Source organism: Erpetoichthys calabaricus, chromosome 2 (genome assembly GCF_900747795.2).
Source record: "Erpetoichthys calabaricus chromosome 2, fErpCal1.3, whole genome shotgun sequence".
NCBI classification, from domain to species: Eukaryota; Metazoa; Chordata; class Cladistia; order Polypteriformes; family Polypteridae; genus Erpetoichthys; species Erpetoichthys calabaricus.
Window position 1 is genome coordinate 166,707,896 of NC_041395.2, and position 25,059 is coordinate 166,732,954.

The 25,059-nt window shown below is 38.3% G+C and overlaps 2 protein-coding genes across 3 annotated transcripts in view; both read right to left on the reverse strand.

The window, feature by feature from the left end:
• Positions 1-25,059, reverse strand: part of LOC114669508 (presenilins-associated rhomboid-like protein, mitochondrial) — a 1,019,231-nt gene that overhangs the window by 170,047 nt on the left and 824,125 nt on the right. The gene's annotated exons all lie outside the window — the stretch shown is intronic.
• Positions 5,767-20,325, reverse strand: LOC114669488 (zinc finger protein 436-like). Of its 2 annotated transcripts, none has more exons than XM_028825714.2 (3): positions 20,074-20,325; positions 12,637-13,346; positions 5,767-9,046 (listed from the first exon to the last, which is right to left on the reverse strand). In XM_028825714.2, exons 2-3 carry the CDS (start codon positions 13,310-13,312, stop codon positions 7,959-7,961), a joined length of 1,764 nt encoding a protein of 587 aa, XP_028681547.1. In that variant the 5' UTR covers positions 13,313-13,346; positions 20,074-20,325; the 3' UTR covers positions 5,767-7,958. The 2 variants fall into 2 exon arrangements, with proteins under 2 accessions (XP_028681547.1, XP_028681546.1); XM_028825713.2 differs by having other exon boundaries at positions 20,061-20,322.

Here is a 25,059-nt window from a genome sequence, read left to right on the forward strand (position 1 = left end):
AGTTGACAGTTCATGTCAGGGCACAAACAAAGCATGAAGTCAAAGGAATTGTCTGTAGACCTCCGAGACAGGATTGTCTCGAGGCACATATCTGGGGAAGGTTACAGAAAAATTTCTGCTGCTTTGAAGGTCCCAATGAGCACAGTGGCCTCCATCATCCATAAGTGGAAGAAGTTCGAAACCACCAGGACTCTTCTTAGAGCTGGCCGGCCATCTAAACTGAGCCATCTGGGGAGAAGGGCCTTAGTCAGGGAGGTGACCAAGAACCCGATGGTCACTCTGTCAGAGCTCTAGAGGTCCTCTGTGGAGAGAGGAGAACCTTTCAGAAGGACAACCATCTCTGCAGCAATCCACCAATCAGGCCTGTATGGTAGAGTGGCCAGAAGGAAGCCACTCCTTAGCAAAAGGCACATAGTAGTTTGGAGTCTGGAGTTTGCCAAAAGGCACCTGAAGTACTCTCAGACCATGAGAAAGAAAATTCTCTGGTCTGATGAGACAAAGATTGAACTCTTTGGTGTGAATGCCAGGCGTCACGTTTGGAGGAAAACCTGGCACCATCCCTACAGTGAAGCATGGTGGTGGCAGCATTATGCTGTGGGGATGTTTTTCAGCGGCAGGAACTGGGAGACTAGTCAGGATAAAGGGAAAGATGACTGCAGCAATGTACAGAGACATCCTGGATGAAAACCTGCTCCAGAGCGCTCTTGACCTCAGACTGGGGCGACGGTTCATCTTTCAGCAGGACAACAACCCTAAGCACACAGCCAAGATATCAAAGGAATGGCTTCAGGACAACTCTGTGAGTGTCCTTGATTGGCCTAGCCAGAGCCCAGACTTGAATCCGATTGAACATCTCTGGACAGATCTTAAAATGGCTGTGCACCGACGCTTCCCATCCAACCTGATGGAGCTTGAGAGGTACTGCAAAGAGGAATGGGCAAAACTGGCCAAGGATAGGTGTGCCAAGCTTGTGGCATCATATTCAAAAAGACTTGAGGCTGTAATTGCTGCCAAAGGTGCATCGACAAAGTATTGAGCGAAGGCTGTGAATACTTATTTACATGTGATTTCTCAGTTTTTTATTTTTAATAAATTTGCAAAAACCTCAAGTAAACTTTTTTCACATCATTATGGGGTGTTGTGTGCAGAATTCTGAGGAAATAAATGAACTTAATCCATTTTGGAATAAGGCTGTCACATAACAAAATGTGGAAAAAGTGATGCGCTGTGAATACTTTCCGGATGCACTGTACGTCCTGCAATACTTACCTATTCAACATTCACTCAGCACAGATAAGCTCAAATACAAAGAATATCTCAACACTGTCCCAGGCTAGCTACCTCAATACCTTACCAGAGGCTAGAAGCCATTCTGATCACAAGGTGTCCCTGCTGGGATTCACTTACGTGTTGATCCGTCTTCAGATTGCTTCCCCTGAATGGGCTACACTTCCGAATACCCCAGAAAAGCCAGGAACTACTATGCCTGTTGGGCTTTGGTACTGCAAATGGTTACCTATGAAAGGGCTACAAAATCTAACAGAAGTCAAGGGCTACTCACTGCCCCTTACAGTACATAACATAAACGGACACAGTGTGTTTCATTAAGAATCATCTGTAATTACTAAATTTAAGTAAACAAAAGACAGCTTCAGCAAAGCAATACTGAAAACAATTTCAATCATTAATTATATTTATTTGTCAGAGAAACCAGGTGTAAATGTTAGGTATGAAAACATACAACCTGAAATATTCAGATCTGGGTCACACAACAAGCTTCATTTCAGGTGGCTGTGGCTTTGGTTGTTGCAGTCTTTGGTTTCTTAAATCAGGCAGGGTGCTTAGGAGTGAAGGGGCAGTCTGTAGATGGCTAAGTCAGGCCGAGTTGTCTTCTCTTTGGCAGTTGTTTGTCTCTGCATTGCTAGTCTTGGTAGTTATGATGTCTCCCTGGCAGTGCCTTTTTAAAAACCTTTGAATTATTGTGTCTTGCTGACTTACCCTTTTCACAATAAAGCGCTGCCTTATTTAAGATATTGTATCAGTCAAAGTTTGGGACAAATGACAAGTTCTTATGGTCTGGTTGATTCTTAATTAAGCCACTTTTGGCTCAACATGAAATATGTTAATCTTAAAGTCCCAAACCTCCATTTCACATATTCGTACATATATATACACACACACACATGCACACACAAACAATGGTCACTTTTATATATATGCCTAAACATGAACTTTCTAATAAAGAATGAAACTCTTTAACAATTTATACTTATTTTCTCAAAATTCCTTTCTATGTCTGTTTTGCATAACCCCATAATTTTATCTGCTTCCAAAATTTGACAGACGTGGATAACTACCTCATGAATATTAATGAACTAATGAGGCCATTTGTACCTGCCTGCCCTTTCATTTGCAAAACATTTCCCACATGAGGCTTGTGGCCACAATTTAATTTAATTCTAAAATAAAAACAGACTGAAATAAAACACACACATTAAATATAATGAGTCATATTTAGCATACTGTAAAAGCACAATTTTCCATTATTTTATAATATTTTTTTACTATCTTGTTGTCTTGCTGGTTGGTTTACCTTTTCTGTTCATCCACCGTTTTCAACTCTCATTTCTGCTCTTTCCAAACAATTTACACCTGGGATTATCAATTGGCTTCTGTGCCTCCCTGCAGACTCTCACCCACACATTTTCTCACTGCTCAGAATTACTTTCTTGGTGAAATTTACAGACTAGCTCTGTCTCAACCATTACAGGTGACAGTACACTCGCTCCATTCATTTGGCTCGTAGACCGGCCAAGGAAATTAAGTGATTTACATGCTATCATCCACACAGATTTCACATTAAGCCAGGCCCCAATTGCTGTTACAAGAGCTAGAGTAATTTCAAATGAAAGGTTTTGAGGTTGAAAGAGACCAAGGAGGTTGTTTTTGGTCAAAGTTCAAAGATATATGTGTGGCACACGTATAAAAATACCCACACCTTAAAAGAATCATACAAGGTGTGATGGTGGTGCCATTATGCTGCTTTGTTTTTCTTCAGCAGGGATGGGAATAAAAAGATAAAACAAATGAAAGCATGGATGATGAAAAATACCCATCTTAGTAAAAACTTAGTAAAAACTGACAGTTGGTTAAAGGTTGATCTTTGATCAGGGGAATAATATAAATGCAAGGCTAAGATAACCTTGGAGTGGCTCAGGGACTGAAAGATGAATGTCCAGCAATGGTCCAGTTAAAGTCCTGATCTCAATCAGAATGAGAGTCTATGGTGGTAGTTCAAAACTGAGGAACACAAGCCTTCCATGAATAACCTCAACAAGCTGCAGCAAAGCTACAGTATCTGGAGGAATGGGCCAACATCACTCCCAAAAAGTGAGCACAGATGGAAAATGCCGTGAATGTAATTACCCCGATCTACATGCTGTCAAATAAAGGAACCACACGCCGTGGCGCAACGTTAGGGGCATCGCCTCTGGCGCTGACGTCCGAGGTTCGATTCCCGAGAGGGAGTGCAGTGGAGTGTGTACGCCTGATGAGCCCAGAATGAGGGCAAAACACGTGTCGCGTACTCTTTGCATTTATTTGACAGTAAACTATTTCAACCATTCTATGATCTGCTCCTCACAAACTGAGGGCACCGTGGCGGATGTTAGCAGATTGCTGGCCAGCCACAAGCGTTACCTGGTAGGTGACCACCCATACAATCAGATTGTGACACAGACTTCGAATGCCGTGAAAATATTTACTATACTTAACAAAAAATACAGAAAGCTGTTATTGGTGCTTTACAAAATGTTAGGTGTGGGGGCTGAATACTTAACTCAAGCAGCACATTTACTTTTTTCTTAAACATTTTCTAATATTAAACAGTATCACTTTACAAAGTACTTTTGTGCTTCAACGTTTGAAATGAAAAAATGACTGTAAACAAAATTTCATTGTAGGGTTTTACTACACAGTAAAAAAAAGAATTGGTTAAGGTGTGGAATACTTTTTTTTTACGCACTGTATATCTGGCTGACGTGTGTATCCAAGGTGATTTACAAGACCAGGGGGTCTCATTTATAAACCTTTGCAGGGATTCAACTGTGAAAATATGCATATATGAAACAGAAAATATGTGTACTCATAAATAAAAACAGTTATAAAACCTGTCATATGCACATTCATATGCAATTTAGCTTTACAAATCACAATCATCTTGTATTTATGCATGAGTGCACCACAAACTCTTTGCAGTCACCACCCTTATATAACCAAATATGGACAAAGCTAATTAACCTCATTAATATACAATCACAATGCTGCAGACCTTCATTGGCTGGTACAGCAGCCACTCACCTGATGCATCCAGTAGTGCAAGACAGAAGTTCTCGTCACTAAATTATAGGCACTCAAAGCACCTTTATTGGATGTCATAAGCACGAGTGTCACCAATAAGCACAAATGTATTGAACAGCAGTATTTTACTGCTACTGTGGATACTGCGAGCTCTACAAATAAATAAATAAATAAACAGGCCTGATCTCTGGCAACAAAGTGGATCACTTGTCATCAGCAGTGTGTGTGTAACGGGAAGAGGGAAAACACTTTTATACTCTCTGCTTTTGATCTGTAATGGCAACTGTAATTATTAAAGTGCCACAATGAGGTGCGTTCCCTGCAAAGTACCAATTCTAAGTCAATAGACGTCTAACAATCAGTAGCCCCAAGGTTTTCATATTATTATAGTGTACCTGAAATGATACCAAGGAGTACTTGTTTCCTTGGAAATCTTAAAGCAGTGGGAACTGAAATACTAGGTGTAGTGTTATGCATGGAATTAGAATTTGGAAGGATTCACAATATAAAGCAATATCAATGTAATGAGCAATATAACATAACACCACCCTTTCCACCCAGCAAGCGCTGTCTCCTTTCTCCTTTACAGACACAAATGACATATTTCTTCAGCTTCTGGCAGTAAACTGGAGTACACAGATACAGGGAAAATGTGCAAACTCCATGCAGACACTAACTGGCCAGAGATTTTTGAAACGTACTCAATGGAATTCACTGATGCAGAGTCTGCAGTTAATCCCAACACCACTGGCCACAAGGCAAGACCAAACTATTGTGAGGATGCCAGCCAAGCACTTTGATGGGCCCTGTCACTGATTAACTTAACCATAACCTTTATGAATGGGATGAAAACTGGAGTACCTCGTGAATAATCCAGAAGTACCTCGTGAATAATCCAGAGTGTAGTCCATGAAGCAGTGGCATAACAGTGCTAACCACAACCTTATAAAATTAATATTTTGGCAGCCCTTTTATAAATCATAGCAAGAGTCAATGTACCATTGGCATTTTCATTTATTTTCATTTGTTACTTTACCTGATTTTAACAAAGATGAGGGATCTTGGCAAAAAAAAAACTAACAAAAAAAAAGTCTACTTTTAAATTCATTTCAAAATGTGAATGTTATTTTTCCTTTTCATTAAACAAAATCGGGGTTTTAATGAACAATTGAGTCTTAATACTTGACTATAGTAGATCAAAAAATTGAATTATGAACTCTAGCACAAGCATTACAAATCTTTCAGTTTTTATGAATTTCACGAAACACATCCTGCTTAAAATCACAATTCTCTAAATTGTAAAACTAAGCTGAAATTAAATGATTTCCCAATTCAGTTTTACATTATTGCGTAAATAAAAAAGAGTGAGAGCTAGCAGTCATCAAATACGACCATATAAAATCAAAGCCAGCTACAAAGTTTTTAATAAAAGTACACTGATCAAGAAAACCAACTATTAAGAGTAGAACATCTTACAATATTACAAAATGACAGCTAATAAATGTGTACATTTTATCCTTGCTAATGTATGGTTTGTTAAGACCTGCCTGATGCATTATGGGTAATTTTATTACATGTAACAATAATTAAATGCAGAGTTATGGACAACTGAACCATGCCATTATGTCTACCTTCTCCATAATTACACCAAGGTATGTATAAACTTACAAACTATACATCTGCAGTTTTAGAATCAGAACAGCCTACTGTATAAACACATAAATACAACTCTCCCTAGATGAGCGGATGAAATGTGTGGTATAGAAACATATTGAACATCTGTGTAGATATACAGAATGAGCTGCAGCACCAAGATTTCAAAAAGTTTTCAATGTACTAAATCCCTATTAGGACTATCTATTGTAGACATAAGGAAATGAAGAGTGGTGGTGGTGGCAGTAATCGAACTATAAAATGGACATCTATGCACAGGCAGCCTTCTAGCTCCCAATGGCAATGATAAAATAAACATGCTGCATGGTACACCAGAGTGCTCACCAACTATGATGTAATTCTGCTAGGATAGGCTCCGACATCATTCACCGTTAAGGACAGAGCATGTCATAAAGAAAACAGACGGAAGTGGTGTGATTTAGAAGAATACAGCATTTACCAAAACAGGATAGGCAGTAATTAAAAACTTCAAAAGAAATGTATAAAAAACTCTTGAATAGAGACAAGCCTAAGGAAAAAACAATGGGCAGAGCAGTCACAGCAGTGGATACTTTCTGGTGATTTCCACTAATTTTAAGTCTTTAGTCCATTTCATTTAATTAGAAAGTCAGCTGCTAATTTATCTCCCAAACTTTAACATGAAGGAAGTAATAAAACTTTATAGTGTAATTTACTTTTTCAGATTGGTTGGTTCCTCCATATCTCATTGTTGTCCTTCTGACAGGTACATCTGGAGCAATGGAGGGCTTGTCATGTTAGCAAGTCAGAGTGAGCAGGGATGAGAGTAGAATGTGACATCATCCCATTAGCATTGTAGCAGATTCCAGTAACAACTACGCAGAAGAACTTCAAGAGCAGCAGTATGCCATTTTAGCAGAAAAAAACTGCACTTGGGTAGTCTGCTGCTTATTCAGAGTTGCTTGTGCCTGATCACTTTGAGCACGTTTTGCACATATGCAAAGTTAATAACACACATTTTGATGAGTGCTAAGGTATTCATTCCAAGAAAACTCACCAATTCCTATTTGCAGAGGGCATTCTAAATATTTTTTGAGATCCAAAAGACCCTAAACTACCACTCCAAGTTACACTATTCAGTAAATTGCTCCACATAGCTAGTTATTTTCTCTGATGCTTTTTCTCCTTACATCCTTGTTAAATAAATAATTATAAGCTAACAACTAGCAAAGTTATTTTTCCATATTCTTTCACAATTATAAATATAATATGCCTGCTGCTTGTTGGTGGATAGTTGTGTTGAATTCAACTCTCCCATTTCTTTTGATATCTCCGATCCACCCTATAATTATGGAATTAAGTCTCGCACTTCTGCATTTTTTTTTTTTTTGCATTTTTACATCCTTGTAGTGAAAAGACCAAAACTACATAGGATTTCTGATGTGAACTCAGAGATGCACAATTTGTATTGACTTGTTCTTTACACAGCAAGCTATACAACCTGTTTCACAAGGTACTTCATTAGTCCTTCCACTTTCTATTGATCCTGGATAGTAATGGGTTCAGTGCGTCTTCCAAATATAATTTCTAGAAACAATCCCTGCCCCTATCTTTATATCTCACATCCTATATTTAAAACATTGTATTTAGCTACATTAACCTTCAGCCGTCTTAGCCTAGGTCCATCTGCAGAAGTGCAGCAGAGGTCCTGCTGTGCTACAGTATAGTAGCGGTTTCTTCATACGTGGGCAATTCCTACACTTAATTGAACAAAGTATATTGGGGTGAAATGCCTTTTTCTTTCCTTATATCACGAAAGGCCTTCATGGTAAGCCTGAATATTTCTTTGGATGGCCATAGTAGCTCTTCTGACTACCTTTTAAATAAAAATTTATGGTAGCTGTCCAGTTTACTGTATCATATATATTTTAATTAACCCAAGCGCTGCCTAAAATTGTTAAACATATTCAAGTCTCCAACACAAGGGAGCTTCTTTGTCCAGCATGAACCTTTGCATGTACCTTAAGGTGACCTTTCTCTGTGAATCTTTTGCCACAATCAGTACAACAATAGGGCTTCTCCCCTGTGTGAACCCTCTCATGTTTCTGAAGACGATACTTAACAGAGAACGTTTTTCCACACTGAGCACAGCAATATGGCTTTTCTCCAGTGTGGATTCTCATATGTGTCTGTAGACTACAATTTTGCGTGAATCTTTTGCCACACTCAGTGCAAAAGTATGGCTTTTCTCCAGTGTGAATTTTCTTATGTCTCTGAAGAGGACTTTTCCCTAAGAATCCTTTTCCACATTCTGTACAGGTATATGGTTTTTCTCCACTATGAATTCTCTTGTGCGTTTGAAGATGGCTGCCACTTTTGAATCTCTTGCCACATTCAGAACAAGAATACGGTTTTTCTCCAGTGTGAATTCTCTTGTGAATCATAAGGTGACTTGCACTTTTGAATGCCTTGCCACATTCTGTACAGCAATGAGATTTAATTCCATTGTGTATTCTCTTGTGCTTATGAAGCTTCAATCTATCCGTGAACAACTTGCCACATTCTATACAACAATATGGCTTTTCTCCTGTATGTGTAGTTTTGTGACTCTGCAGATGACTTAACCTAGTGAATCGCTTACCACATTCAGAACACCAGTATGGCTTTTCTCCAGTATGAATCCTCTTGTGAGTCTGAAGATCACACTTCCATCGAAATCTCTTTCCACACTCAACACAAGAATATGGCTTCTCATCTGTGTGAATTCGCTGATGATGATCACAGTGTGACCTTTGTTTAAACCCCTTCCCACAGACATGGCAGAAATGAAGAATGGCAGTAGTCTGGATGCGCTGAGGAGTAACAGCGTATAAACTCATAATCTTATCCACTGGCAGAGGCCGCCACTGTAAAGAAGGGTTTTCCATGCTCACAGGCCCTAAAGAAACACTTGCATTTAGTGCGGAGATCTCTTGCAATCTCTGCTGGAGTTTACCATGGAGATAGGCATAGCCTAGTGAAGACCAAGACGGGCCAGATTTCTCCATTGCATAAGCTGTAAAAATAAAATTAAATAGATTAGTAGGTCACAGGAGTTAATTACATTTAAAAACAGTATTTAAAATAACCCTGTATAGGGCAAGAACACAAAATGGCCATTGACAATGATAAACTGAAAACAAAAACTAACAAGAGTTAATCCTGCTGTAGTAATTTGGTGTTAGATTACTAGACCAGTGAAACACAGGATAACTGAAGTACAAGTGCTCCCCTAACACTGATATTATTGAATATGCTGTCTAGGAATCTTGATTACCCCCCTAGCAATCTATAGGCACTGGGTCTGGAAGGTGGAGGGGGGGGATCTATGGGTAAATTGATTGCAAAATCCAAACTATAAGTCAATCGAGTTAGTTTCTTTAATCACTGTGAATTTTTCAATACGGGCACACTGCAACTGAGTTTTCTATGGTGTGTGTTTATTTATTTTTGTGCTCCCATTCATATTCATATTCATATTCACTGGCTGCCCAAAAGACCCTCATCTACTGCTACATGTAATACATGAAAACTCAGAAACCATCTTTTTATTTGTCACACAATGTTATTCAGATAAGGTGGAAGCTTCAGTCAGTGACTGAAGAGTAATGAGCTCTTAGCAACTGTAGTCCTTAAATATAAAATGACACCCATTTAAAACTTGTTGGACAAAGTAAACCTGATGCTGACTTTAGCTGATATGTGTCTCTTTGTCCCGAATGCAAAAGCATTCATGAAACTCTCATTCCTTTAAATAATTTATTATAAAATGCTAAGAAAACAACATTGTTCTGACCTTATTTTAATAATAATAATTTTAATTATTGTAACACATTAAGTTATTAATTAAAATTTTTGAATTAAAAAAATGTACATGCCTTTTTTTGTGGCCATGCCTTTTTCAAATATGAATTTAAAATTTATATGTATGCCTTTTTCTGGGTATGCTTACGTTGTAATTCAGTTAAAAACGTGTATATATTTCTTTTTGTTGTGACATTACTGTATATTGTTTATTTGTTGCTACTATTATACTATTTTTACTATATTATTATACTAAATTATAAACTGATCTAAGAGAGGGAACACCAAGTACTTTTTCAGTTACATAGAATATGAATTAAATATTTATGGTGTTTATATTAGATTAACTGGTAACACTAAATTGGCCCTGTATGAAAGAGTGCTTAAGGCTGTATGTTAGTGTGCCCAGGTCTGGATTCTTCCTTGCATGCAGAATGCAGCTAAAGCTATTAAGGCTGACGTAGATGATTTGGCATGTATATCAGAGGGTAGTGTTGAAAAAGCTGGAAATTTTTTCAACTGATGACAAACACCCATTACACGCAGAACATAACTTCAATAAATCGGCCAATTTAAAATCCCCCAATAAATCACTCCAGAAATTCCCTTCGTTCCGGTGCCATACACTGCGGGACAAAACTTTAAAACACCTCAGTTTTTCTTAAAATCTGAAATACAACGAATAGCTTAAAATGGTAAAAAGGATGCAGTAAACTGCCAGAGGTTTAAATTTAAAATGTAGGTTAGTAAAAACTAAAAAAGGGAAATTTCAGAATATTACAAATGGGCCTTCTTCAGGGACAACTAATAGGTTACAATATACATATGTTCTGTAGCACTGAAAATGAATTAAGCCTTGCAACTTAAAGTAATCAGTTTGCACTGGATTCCCAACTTCTGTTGATTACTTAAAAACGATCTGTCTGTCTTAAAGCAGATTTGGAACAGACTGTAGTACTACATCCTCTGAAGTACTGCTTGGACAATATTAGTTGTAAATTCCAACGATAATGGCAAGAAAATGGCAATTAACAAATGAAATGACACAGAGAATTATTATTGCCCTTAAAAGTGTGTAGGCCTTCCATTTAGAGAAATTGCAAAAAAAAAAAAAAATCAAAGTGTTAGTGAGTACAGTGGTGTCCTACACAATCCAAAAGCAATTGGAAACTGGAAGAATCTCCGACAGGAAAAGATCTGGCAGACCCAAAGTCACAACCTAATCAGAAAGCATGTTTCTGAAGGTCATCGGTTTGTGTGATAGACACCTCAAAGCACAACAGCTTATCAGTGATCGAAAAAAGCAAGTCTCAGTTTCTACTGTGAAGAGGAGACTTTGTGCAGCAGGTTTAACAGGGTGAGTGGCAGTAAGAGAACCATTCCTTAAAGGACAAAATAGGGTCTTAAAAATACCAAGCTGTGGAAAACTGCAGACTGAAAAAACGTCTTTATGCACAGATGAATCAAAATTTATAAACTTTGGTTCATCATGCATAGTGTTTATACACTGTTGAGTTGGTGAAGTGTGATAACATGGGTTTCTTTTGCTGGAGACAGAGTTGGTGACTTACACAGAGTGACTGGCATTCTGAATCAAAATGGTTACCAGTTATATCAGCAAAAGGTGGCTTATTTGGTGAATCAAAAATATGAATAAAATTTTGCACACTTAATGATTCCTTTACTTTTTTTATTTGACACTATTTATTTGTTCTATGCTTTGATTTCATGAAACATTAGGACATTAAAAGTGCTGCATTGCCATTAAAACTGAGGTGTTCTAAAACTTTTGACCAGTAGTGTATATCTATTTGATGAATAATATCAAAGAAGGAAAAAATCCAGAAGTGCAGAATTTTCATATGTATCCAGTAACCACTTAATGTAAAAAAATATACTATCAAACTGCTAGAAGTAGTTGGCAGAGAATCACTTTTCAAATTATGTAAATACTGTGTATTTTAGAAATTTTTAGATTTAACCTGTCTTGTCTCTTTATTTTATTTCTGCCTGTTATTGGATGCAAATGAGAAGGCAAATGTTATGTTTCCTTGTGTAAAATTACTAAATAAAAATCTTGAACTTTGAATCTTCTTTAAGCACATCTCCAACTAAATATGTGACAAAATAAAATCATCTATAAGAATAAGACATTATATTTGGTGTTCAACAGGAAACACTGAAATTAGGGAAAACATGCAACACCAATGCAATAAATCCTTCAAGTTGGGCATCTAAACTGTGGTGAGGTGGTAAAGATACCTATTGTGCCTTCCACAAAATATTTTGATAGTGATTCATTTATTTGCAGCTTTTTTATGCAGGCTTTATAATTAAATGATACATTAAAATGTATTTTGTACAATTAAACTGGAAGATAAAAATTATACATTTACAGTTAAAAGGATCATTAAATGATATAACCACCAACTTTACATTAAGATACTGTGCAAAGTACATTTTCTTTATGCCAATATGCTAACATAGTTCCTACAACTTAGTGAGTTAAAGGCCCACCACCTTACATGTTTCCATTAAACTGGCATATGAAAATAATTTATGAACATAAGAGTATAAAAAGTATGCAAAAATGAGAAATAAGCACTTTAACGTATAGTTATAAAAGTGGAAATCCAGTGAATAGAAAGCTATTGAAAAGTAAATAAATTAATACATGCACCACTGATGTGGAATATATTTATTTTTAGCATCAGTGTACCTTCATTTAAAACAAACTTAAAACATCTGAGAATCATAACTGGACTGTTCAGTCCTTTCTCATTACTGATACGACAAACTTACTGTTTCCCTTTTGTCTGACCGATTCTTGGTCTTCATTCTTGGATGTGTCCTCCTCAGACAACATATTCTCAGGTTGTGGAGACCCAGCACCACAATGCTTTGCAAACCCTGCTTGTGCTGGAGAGGACCCTAAATTTACAACTTCATGCACTTCAGGCCATTTGCATTCTGCTACTGGTTTATTGAGCTGCTGAACAGAGGTAAACCCTTGCTCAGATTCCTCTTTTTTAATGTGGACACTGTTCTGCTCGCAGACCTCTTTAATTCTGACACACTGTAATTCAGAGAAGTGTTGTGTTGTTTGTGTCCACTGCTCATCACTGAGTTCTTCTTTAATTATGATATTTTGCTGATCTTCCTTAATTAATGTATACTTTTCTTCACACACTTCCTGCCCAGATGGGGAATACTCCTGCTCACAACTCTCTTGTTTAATGATAATGGAGTAAGAGTTAAATGTTTCCTCGTAGTTACCAAGTTCTTGCTCATTCTGCTCCTCCTTAACGCAGACAGACTTTTGCTTCCCAGTTTCCTCTTCAGAAAGCACACTGTCCAATGGATGACTCTTGTCCACTCTGTGAATATATTTCTCTTCTAAAGCCTCTTCTTTATGTTTGCTGCCCAATTTTATAATCTCATTGAAAGACATTTTCGGTTCCTTTTCCATGTCAGTCATTGAATTGTGGGACTTGTTACTACCCTTATTTAGTCTGTGCAGGAAAAAGCAAAACTAACATTACTCATATAATACATTTTCAATATTTATTTTATATGACACCTTCTACAGTAAGCATGATAACAAAATGCATGGTAGAATTTAGTGCTACAATACAATGAATGAACTTAATAGAGAAGCATATGTAAAAGGAACTCCAATCTAAAGGAAAGCAGGTAGTGTGGTAGTAGCTAAGGCACATCAGCTTAAACCATAATGCTGGCGCAAAGCCTGAGTAAGTCACTCAATCTGTCTGAGCTCCTATTGTTAAAATAAATGTAAACAACTGTAATGTATTCTGGTCGTGTAAGCCGCCTTAGATAAAGAATTCAGTCAAAATATATAACAAAATGGTAAATGGGCAAAATCAAAAGACAGCTTTTTTTTTCCCCAGAGATGGACAGGGTGATGATAAAACTAAATGAATATCAGCATTGATAAGCACAGATGGACATTGAGCCTGAGCCTGCAAAAATGGGTAAAAACATCAGTAAGATCTTACTTATGCCAAAATTCCAGCATATAGTTTTGATTTTTTCTCATTTAATGGAAATATTATAGGGGGTTACACCCAGTCAGTCTAATTATTGACCGTCAGACGGAACTCAATGAAAAAGTTTTAGGGTAATTTTGTTGTTCAAAACATATTTTAAAAAGTCATTACACATTTTTAAGTATTTTTCAAGTAGAAAATAATGAATGAGAGTGTCAGTCTCTTCAAGGTGAACACTATAGTATGGTTTTTAAAAGTATCAAAATATTCATAGGTGTCAGTCTTAACATTTTAAAAATTGTTTCAATACTCATTTTCATGTTATCGCTTCTATAACCTACATTACTAATACTCTTCCAGTTTGCTCTGGTTTTTGACAGCTGAGCCTTGTAGGCCATCAATGAGCATGGCTAGATTTGATGCCCCACTTCCTATAGTATCTTATGTCTAAATTATGGAAACATTAATTGGTATAAGTATACAAACTGTTGCATTTAAGTAGGGATGTTGCATTGTGGTTTTACTGCAGGTTAAAATGTTTTTTGTAGTCAGTTAAACTTTTAATGCATAAGACAGGGTCTGCAATTATTTTTACCTATGGGCCAGTTTTATTCTACGCTGTTCATTCGGGCAACACACTTTAGCACTAGGGCTCTGTCACTTTTTCAATTTTTAAATCCTTGCTGCAAAGTGTGCTACCATAGCACATTGTTTTCTTTCATTTTTTTTATGTGATTTTGAAATTATACTCTATTATATTTACTACTAGCAAAATACCCGCGCTTCACAGCGGCGAAGTACTGCCTTAAAATTTTTATTAAGAAGAAAAGTAAACCTCTTTAAACTGAGGGAAAATATACAAATAATTATTTCTTAAGGATCTCTTTAGATGCCATGTTGTCACTTCGCCCCTCCGGTTGTAATATGACCAAGCTGTGCACTGAGCTCACTCTTGAGCATGCAACGTACAGTTGGCCATGTGAAAAGCAATCTTGCCTCAAATCAATGCCAATCTTCCTCCAGATATCAAGAGTGAGTTTGATATGGCCGTGCAATATGTAACACAGAGAATGGAAAAGGCAGGCGCCATCTTCAGGCATGGAAACCACTCGGTAAGTGACAGTTCTTTGATCGATGGTGATCACCTCGATAGACATGTTAATGGGGGTACGGTTGGAACGATAAAGGAAATGCGAACCTGGACAATGTAAACTAAGTCTAAAATACCTACACAATAACTATAATCGTAATAAACGAACAATAAAACAGCGGAAAAGCCGTGGATTAAATAAAAAGGCTGCAGTTATCAGCAGGGAGACGTGAATACCATGGCGAAGCAAGGAAGGGAATGAAGAGACCGGAGTGACGGACGGCATATTAGCACACCGCATTTGTGCTTCCTTTTCATCATCCCAGACGAAAATAAAGTTGCAAACATTTGTGTTCCTCAGTCGGCATAGGTAAAAGACTGCCAATCAAGTGATACACTTGTCCCTGGACTTTAAATGAAGGCATAAAATTTCCCTCAACGATTTGGTAAGCACCAAATGACGTCATTTGAAATGCGCTGTTGTACTTTCGACTGTTGTTCAAGAAATGCTCACTTTGAGGATGTTCGCCATTTAACAGGCCCTCAAGAAGGTCAGGAAGCTTATGTAAAGGAGTGAGAGAGACTTTACCACCGTTACAGCACAAACCAGGAGACTCGCATTTCCACCTATGAGCTTGACAATGCTCACAGTCAACATCCATGGATCCAATGTGTACTGTTTTGTTGTTTTTGTATGAGCCGCTTTTCATTATTGGGATCGTACCTAGAAACAGAAGCTCTATGAACTTGTGGATTTGCCTGCGAGTATTTAGTGACAGAGTCTCTATGAACTTGTGGATTTGCCTGCGAGTATTTAGCGACAGCGTGTCTATGAACTTGTGGATTTTTCTGCGAGTATTTGGTGGCAGCATCACGAAGTTGTTTCTGTCTAGCTGTATCAGAAAATGTATGACGACGTCTGACATGCCTCCTTTTTACTGTTTTCTCACAGCTTCCGAAATAAGTACGTACATCGGTTTCGGTTAGTGCAGGGAAGCCGCCTACCAAATTTCGTGAAGATGGGGCCATAAATATGAAAGTTTAACATGGCGGATGTTGTCGACCATTATGTGTAGAATTTCAAAATGAAACCTGCTTAACTTTTGTAAGTAAGCTGTAAGCAATGAGCCAGCCAAATTTCAGACTTCTACCTAAACGGGAAGTTGGAGAATTAGTGATGAGTGAATCAGTGAGGGCTTTTCCTTTTATTATTTGACATGGCGGACGTTGTCGACCGTTATGACCGTTTCGCATAGAATTTCGAAATGAAACCTGCTTAACTTTTGTAAGTAAGCTGTAAGGAATGAGCCTGCCAAATTTCAGCCTTCCACCTACACGGAAAGTTGGAGAATTGGTGATGAGTGAGTCAGTGAGGGCTTTGCCTTTTGTTAGTATAGATAAAATGTAAAGTACTATAACTTTTCAGTGCTCAATTGCATAAACAGTGGCACTACTCCTCCGTGTGCTCATACAGTACACCTTGTCTATTACAGGAGAAACTGAATTGTGAGATGGCAAATAAAAGTGACAATTGATTGGATTTGGCTAGCAATGGCGGGCACTTCATTAATGGGATCTACGTGAATGTAGCAGCATGGTGCATTTTCAATTGAGTTGTGTCACGAAAAGCGCTGCTCAGCACAGACCTTTTTGTTGCAGTTTCTTCATATTGTTGGAGAAATCAGTTCAAATTTCAAGTCGGCCGAAATAAGATAATGACTGTGGGTGGAAGGGAAGTGTAGTTTTTGGGATGGGCCGTAATGCCCATTAAGGTTAATGCCAAGGCTATCAACTACTACTGTGGTTAATTCCTATACTTTAATGATTAAAATTTCTATTACTTGTTTTAAACTTTTTTAATCATGTTACATTATATAGTGTATTGGGTATCAAAAATGGTATTGAATTTCAGTATGTAGTATCGTATTGAAGTTTGAAATTTTGGTATAATGGCACCCTTACACTATACAATTTAGTTATTAGCCAACTGCACAAGGCTTCTGTACTTAGTGAACATTCTGATACTCTTTTCGTATAAGCTTCTAATAATATATAAAGTATTTCAAATCCCTTTGGAGAAACTCCATAATTCCAGCACTATGTGTTTGTGCTCATCAAGCTAAAAACTGTTCTTACTGCTGGACTGCTTCAATAGTTTTTAACTCTGCCTAATTAATTTGTGAACTTCACCACAACCATTGAGACTCTTTGAATTAGTTTTTGAAGGGTTCTGGGGCCATGTTTTGAGTGAGATAATCAATGTATTAGTTTTGTATTTTAACTCTGGAGTAAAGTGTGCCAATGTTTGCTGTTAAATACAGAGACCTCTCAAAATGTCAACTTTCAAATTCATTTTACTCTTACTAAGTGAACTTTTACTTAAGACTCCAATGTGCTATACACTAATTACCTACAGTGTATTAGTCAGTCAAATACAACATAAATGCAGAGTGCAATGTTGAAATATAAACAGAGAAATATCATGCAATACACACATACTGTATATACTGATGGCAAAAAGAAACAAAATATATTCTGGAATGAGAAAACTTTAATTACAACCACTGTACTTGCACAAAAAGGTTTCAATTTATTTTAGATCCTCTGACTAAAAACTACAACATTTGCAGTGAGGCACTGCAACTTGCCAAACACACAAAAGCTAAATTAAATACAGTTTTCCCCAATGAGATCCAAGTGGAAAATTGTCTCATCAGGTCATCTGTAAAAGGCACTTAATTCAAAGCTTGGCAGGCATGCCATGTGCTAGTGTTGCCAGCCACTGTTTCCCAACTCCAGACATATTTTCAGCAGATTGAGAGGACTGATTACTGTAAAAGATCTGGTTGCCCTTGAGTGACCACACCAGTGCAGGACTGACACATCAGACTGGCCCAATTGAGAGATCATTTCAGCTGTCTTCCATATTGTTGCTGAAAATGCAGGCTGACACCAGTGTCAGAACAGAAAGGGAGAAGTTCCATACACTCCTACAGCAGAAGAAAACCAGGCCACACGCACCTACTGATGTCAAAAATGTTTTGAGGAATGTTGGTATACTGGTGCTGTGTCGGCCAGCATTCTTGTCTGTAACCCAATAGGATGTTTGGAATGTCATGGATTGCAAGCATCCAGAGATGTGGCACTGTGCCTGTAAAATGGCCAGTAACTTAGTCAAGCTCTTCTGCAGGAATGGGCTAACATTATATAGCTACAAATTCAGAAGCACACTGGCTCTATGCTACAGAGACACCAAGCAGTGGTGCCTGCAAGAAGTGCAACTCAACTGTTGTTAGTTCACAGCTGTAAGTGATTTTCTGTTTTTGTTGTTGCATTGTGTTGTTTTCTTATTCTCTTTTTTTAATTGTTATTTCAAGAAGGAAAGTTTAAGTTTCCATCTGAAAACTATTGTTGCATCTCCTCTTTCTCTCCCATCAGTAATTACTTACTTATATATAAACAGGATACCAGTTGTTTTTTAAGTCCTGATTCCAACTATCTGACGTCAGCTTTATGCAGATATGAGACATACTGTAAGCAAATGGAGATTATCAGTTCATCATTTTTTAGGATGCAGTCATCTTCCTAGCCCGCCTATTCAGGGCAGGTTTCTGGGTCAGCCAGTAACTATCCCAGGTCACTGGGCACAAAGCAGGAACAACACCTAGATAGGACGGCAGCTCATCTCAGGATAAACACACAAGGGACAATTTAGCAACACCAATTCACCTAACTTGCATCTCTTTGGACTGCGGAAGGAAACTGGACCACAAGGATGAAACCCACACAGACACAGGGAGAACATGCAAACCACACACAAGAAAACACTCAGGACGTGAACTGTGGTCTCCTTGTTGCGAAGCTGCTGCACACTATTAAACATCCAAAAAAAAAAAAAACTTTTATCACCTTATTCAATTTGCATGTGCCATTGGTAAGCAAGCTGTCATTTGAAATACCATTCCTGTAAAAAAGATTTTCTTTTAACCTTGTACTATAAACACCTTCATTTTCCAAGTGTCTTTACTCAAGATACACCACAGATGTAAATTAGTTGCTGTCATGTTCAGTCCCAGAGTCCACTGTGAATACAAGTTTTTGTCCTGACTATGTTCTGTTTTTAACTAGACCACCTTCCTTAATTAAATGAGCAAAATTAAGTTTGTGGTAAGCATAATATTTTACATGGGCATAATTTTGTATTTTTTATTAAATCTTAGTTTTTAAGATTCACTGTAATATATACACGTGACAAAAATTACCCTATGAACACCAGTAAGATTTTTTTATTCTCATTATTACAAACACAATTACATTAGAAAAATTGTGACAAGAACAGGCCATTCAGTCTTACAAGCTTGTACATTCTGTTCACCTAGATTGTCCAAAATAATATCAAATCAAGATTTGAAGGCCCTTAAAGTCCTACTATCAACCACACTACTTGCCAACTTATTCCATGTGTCTATAGTTCTTTGCATGAAGAAATACTTTCTAACATTTCTGCAAAATCTCCCTTACAAATTGTCTAGTGTCTCCCCACGTACTTGTTGCAGTTGAGCGTTTAATACTATGACAAACGTACACAAATGGATATGTTTCTTATATTTGTAAAATTTTGCACTATTATGCTTTTCAGGATACAGAATAACAAAAGAACAAATAGGCCAAACCATTAAACAATGAGATCAATTACAGGATGGACTAGAGACTGCCACACAGTAGATCCCCAGGACTGAACTTAAGAACCACTGCGTTTTGGGGTTGTTGTCATTTAATTGGTGCAAAGTGATCGTGCATTTACTCTTAATGATTTCATTGGAATGTTTACGTGATATCGTCTGCATTCCAATTTGAAAAATTATTTCACGTCAGGCGTTTGAACCTGCAGAACTAGCCCCCTTAAAGGCTACGTCATTGATCGGTTTAAAACTGCCGTTAAGAATCTGCTTTGTTACGGTAAAGTTTATTTATTTTTCTGACATACAGAACATTAAAAGTCAGAGCCGCAATGACAATGTGACATTGGCAAAAGACGGAACAAATCCGGCTGTCGGCACTGCAAACGCTTGCATATTCCGCTAGATAAAGATAATTGCATTTATGGTAGAAGAGACATGTCATACTTAGCATTCCTACCGAGGCCGCGGTCCCGCAAGCAGTCCGCAAAGTGCAGGGCGGGGCGCAGGACACCTGCACGGCTTATTGTCGGAGCCAGCAAATCGCACCGCTTCCACGTGGACAGTCCAGGCCTCCGCCCAAAGATGCACCGCAAACTCGGGAAATGCTTTTAGAAACCCGAGCGCTTTCAAAACGCACTAAAATCCTCCTCGCGTCTCCACCCTGGTTGCAGCTCCACACTTGCGCAGTCACTAAGTAGCCAAAAACACTACAGTTCCCATGCGCCTTTGCTGCCTACTAGTCAGCAGTGCCTCATAATGCGACGTAAGGTACTTCAACTTCCGTAACATTTCGTCTGTAATCCCCAATTTTATGACCTTTTTCAATAAACGGTAAGGTTTTTAGGATTCTGCGAGAAGATGCTTGTTGGACGACGAAATGACAACCACTTAACCAAATCACATTCCAAATCCACCTCTCGTGCCAATGTACAACTGAAAAGGGCACCGAGGTTGATCACGAGGAGCTGAACTGAATTTGTTTAATTGCTGTCCTGGCGGCACTCTGTCTTATCCTGAGTAAAGCATGGTAAAATTTGGGCACTGGTGACATCGATGCAGCAACAGAGTGTGCTGGACAAATTTGACTTCTTATTTTTTTCTGCTTCTTTGTGGATTTGTAATCTTGTCTGTCATTTGAAATGTATTCAGGTATAATTGGATTTCTTCAGAAATAAATCTTGCTGTATTTTTGTATGTTTTTATTTTAGTTTGTTATTTACTTGTTTCTTAAAAATTTGAATGTACCAATTGCAATTGGTTTTGATTAAAAATTTTACTTTCAAGATTTATACACCAACAGGATCAGAAGGTTAGAAATGGAAATGGTGAATTTTACTCTCTAAATGGCAGACCAGTCCATCCCATGCAGTTATATGATTTAAATTTATTTTAAAATTGAAATATAAGATTTAATTTTTAAATTGATAACTTTGCCACTCAACAATCTACACTCAATAACCCAAAATGAGAAGTGAAAACATGTTTTCAGAAAAGTTTGAATATTTACTAAAAATCAAAAACTGAAACCTCTCATTTATATAAATATTCAGATCATTAAATCAGTACAAAGTTGAAGCCCTGTAGAAAACAATTACAGCTTTTGAGTCTCCTTGGGGTAAGCCTCTACAAGCTTTGTACACATGGATTTGGGCAGTTTACCCAAATCTTCCTGGAGATCATCTCAGGCTCCATTAGATTGGATGGGAAGTATCTGTAAACCACCATCTTCAGGTCTCTCCACATGTGTTATATGGGGTTTAAGTCTGGGCCTTGACTGGACCACTCAAGGACAATGAGTAGCTTGTCCCAAAGCTACAGTGTTGCCTTCACTGTATTCTTAGGGTCATTGTCATGCTGAAAGGTGAACCATCACACCAGTTTGAGGTCTTATACACTCTGGAACAGGTTTTCTTCAAGTACCTCTTTGTCTTCAGTACGTTCTGACCAGACACCCAGTGGTGTAGCTAGCTTGCTGAAGGCCCCTGTGGTGCGCCCTGAGGTGGGCCTCTCCTGTCTACCATAACTCTTAGTAATTTATTCACAACTAGGGGCCGGCTAGGCAGTGGCGTCCGCGTCACTATCAGATCACACACTGGTGACAAACAAACCAGCTCTCTAAATGAAATTTGTAATAACTTTTTAAATCACTTTATTACAGCTACTGTAAGTCAGCAAAAATAAAATGTGGGAATGAAATGTGTGATGTGTGGATAGCAGTAGTAGTACATACATATATGTAAAATGTGGACCTGCTTACTTTTCCAAGACAATTTTGTGAAAGAAGATGATTAAAATCTAATGTAAGCTACAAAGTAGAAACTGTTTTGTGCTATAAAATGAAGCAATTTCAATTTGTAACATTAAAAAACAACACCGGTTGACAGGATATTACTACACGGTCGACCTGTTTTTCAGTGGTGGCTCTGAGGCTAAGGATCTGCGCTGGTATCCCGAAGGTTGCTGGTTCAAATCCCCGTCACTGCCAAAAGAGATCCTACTCTGCTGGGCCATTGAGCAATGCCCTTAACCTTCAATTGCTCCAGGGGTGCTGTACAATGGCTGACCCTGCACTCTGACCCCAAGGGGTGTATGCGAAAACTAACAAATTCCTAATACAAGAAATTGTATAAGGTGAAATAAAGAACAAAAAAAAAAACAAAAAATGGACATCATAAAGTGGTCACGCTCACAAATCCTCACGGTAGTGACTCTAATGCACAGTAAGCCATACTAAGGTACACAATAAAACAGATTACAGATTTGTTAAACTGTTAAAGCTTACAAAAATGGAACTGACTGACAAGTCACAAATCATATTACTTCTAATATCACTAGTACCTTAAAATACTCACTTGTGTGCCTTCTGTTTGTCAAAAGCCTCAACAATGTTTCACATGTCAAGTTGTATGGCACGCTCATTTTCGATTGAGAGTACAGCCATGCCACTAACTCTGTCTTGCAACGTGGTGCTTCTGAGGTAATTTTTTGATGGGTTTTAAGTTGGAGAACGATCATTCACACACAGCAACAGTCACTGGTATAGTCAGTAGTAACATGTAAGCCGTGCAAAAGTCACTGAAAGTAGACAATGGTGCACAGTGACCTATCAGCAACAGTTCAGCTACTTCGAAAACAGTCGACTTGGTTGACAGGAAAGATTGAAAACATGCACGAAATGACAATTGAGCACATAACGCTGGTGAAATGTCGGTGCCATAACGTTCAGTGAGAAGATCGGCAGCAGCATACAATTCGTCATCAGCCATCGAGGTCACAGTTAATGGTAACAAGACATTGAACATTGAAGCCACTGCATCAAGACTGTGAAACCTCTGTTTTAGTTATTAAAATTTTTTTTAAAAATCTATATGGCACCGAGTGGGCCCCCCAAGCTCGTTGGCCCTTGTGCTTTGCACAATCTGCATAATCCATTGCTTTGCAGATGCAGACACCCTGTCCCTGCTGCTGAGTAACATGGCGCTGCCACCTCCATTCTTCACCATAGGGATGTTATTAGACTGGTGAAGAGCAGTGCCTGGCCTTCGCCAGATATAATACTTGGAGTTCTGCCCATAGAGTTCAATTTTTATCTCATCAGACCAGATAATCTCTTTTTTTCATGCTCTCAGAGTCATTTAAATTCCATTTAGCAAACTCCATTGGTGCTGTCATATGTCTTTTACTCAAGAATGGCCTTCACCTGATTGATGGTGTGCTGCTGAGATAGTCATCTTTCCTATAGTTTCTCCCATCTCAGCAGAGGACTTGTGAAGCTCTGTTAGAGTGACCATTGGGTTCTTGGTTATTTCCCTGACCATGGCCCTTCTTACCCATTTAATTAGTTTGGCAGGATGACCAGCTCTAAGAGTCCTAGTGGTTCCAACCTTCATCCATTTCACAATTATTGAGGCCTGACATGCAGGGTAAATTCTCAGACCTTCTATGCACAGGTGTGTGCCATTCTAAACTATGTTGTATCAATTCAGTTTGCCACAAGTGGACTCCAGTCGAGTTCTAGACACATCTGTAGAATAATTAAAGCAAATAAGATGCACCTGACCACAGTCTGGAGCTCCAGTGTCTGAATATTTAAAGCAGATTTAAGTTTTTGATTTTTAATAAATTTACAAACCTTCTTGAGAACATGTTTTCACTTTGTCATTATGGTTTATTGAGTGAAAATTGATGAGCAAAAATGGCAGATTTAGACATTTATAATTAAATGAAGTATGCAAAAAGTGAAGGGGTCTGAATATTTCCTGAATTCACTGTATACATATTTTATACATATATACAGTATGTCAGTCAGGCCCAACATTAAAACCATTGACGGGTGAAGTGAAACACATTGATTAACATGTTAGAATTGCACCTCTCAAGGGGTGGGATAAATTAGGCAGTAAGTGAACAGTCTGTTCTTGAAGGTGATGTGTTGGAAGCAGAAAAAATGAGCAAGTGCAAGGATCTGAGCAACTTTGACAAGGGTCAAATTCTGATGGCTGGACAATTGGATTAGAGCATCTCCAAACTGGCAGGATTTGTGGGGTGTTTCCGGTACCTAGTGGTTAGTACCTACCAAAACTGGTGCAAGGAAGGACAACTGGTGAACCAGCGACAGGGTGATGCACATGGAGAATAAAGGCTAGCCTGTCATGTCTGATCCCACAGAAGAGGTACTGTAGCACAAATTGCTGAAAAATGTAATCCTGGCCTTGGCGGCTTTTTGCATATGGGACTGTGTAGCAGCAGACAGGTCAGAGTGCCATTGATGACTCCTTTTCACTGCCAAAAGTACCCACAATGGGCATGTGAGTGCCAGAGCTGGACCATGGAGCAACGGAAGAAGGTGGCTTTGTCTCATGAATTACATTTTCTATTAGATTAAAAGGATGGCCGGGTGCATGTGCATTATTCAGCTGTGGAGGAGATGGTAGCAGGATGCACTGTGACAGAAGGTATGCTGATGGAGGCAATGTTCAACTGGGAAACCTTGGGTCCTGGCATTAATGTGGATATTACTTTGACTTGTACCACCTACTAATAGATTGTTGCAGACATGTACACCTCTTTATGACAATATTATTCTGTGATGGCAATGACCTCTTTCAGCAGGATAAGGCACCCTGCCACACTGCAAAAAATGTTCAGGAATGGTTTGACACACATAAAAAAGAGTTGAAGGCATTTACTTGGCCACCACATTTCCCAGATCTCAATCCAATCAAGCAAACAAGTCCGATCCATGGTGGCCCTACCTCACAACTGTCAGGACTTTAAAGATGTGCTGCTAATGTCATGGTGCCAGATACCAAAGGATACCTTCAGCGGTCTTGTGGGGTCCATGCCCCAATGAATCAGAGCTGTTTCAGCGGCACAACGGTGACCTACATGGTGTTAGGCTTGTGGTTTCAATGTTGTAGCTGATTAGTGAATATATACTGTA

Bases quoted from the DNA above. Each gene is read 5' to 3' on its own strand.
- LOC114669488 (XM_028825714.2), bottom strand. From the start codon at position 13,312: ATGACTGACATGGAAAAGGAACCGAAAATGTCTTTCAATGAGATTATA. The intron at 9,047-12,636 runs GTAAGTTTGTCG...TTATTTTTACAG, and splicing joins GGTCAGACAAAAGGGAAACA to CTTATGCAATGGAGAAATCT.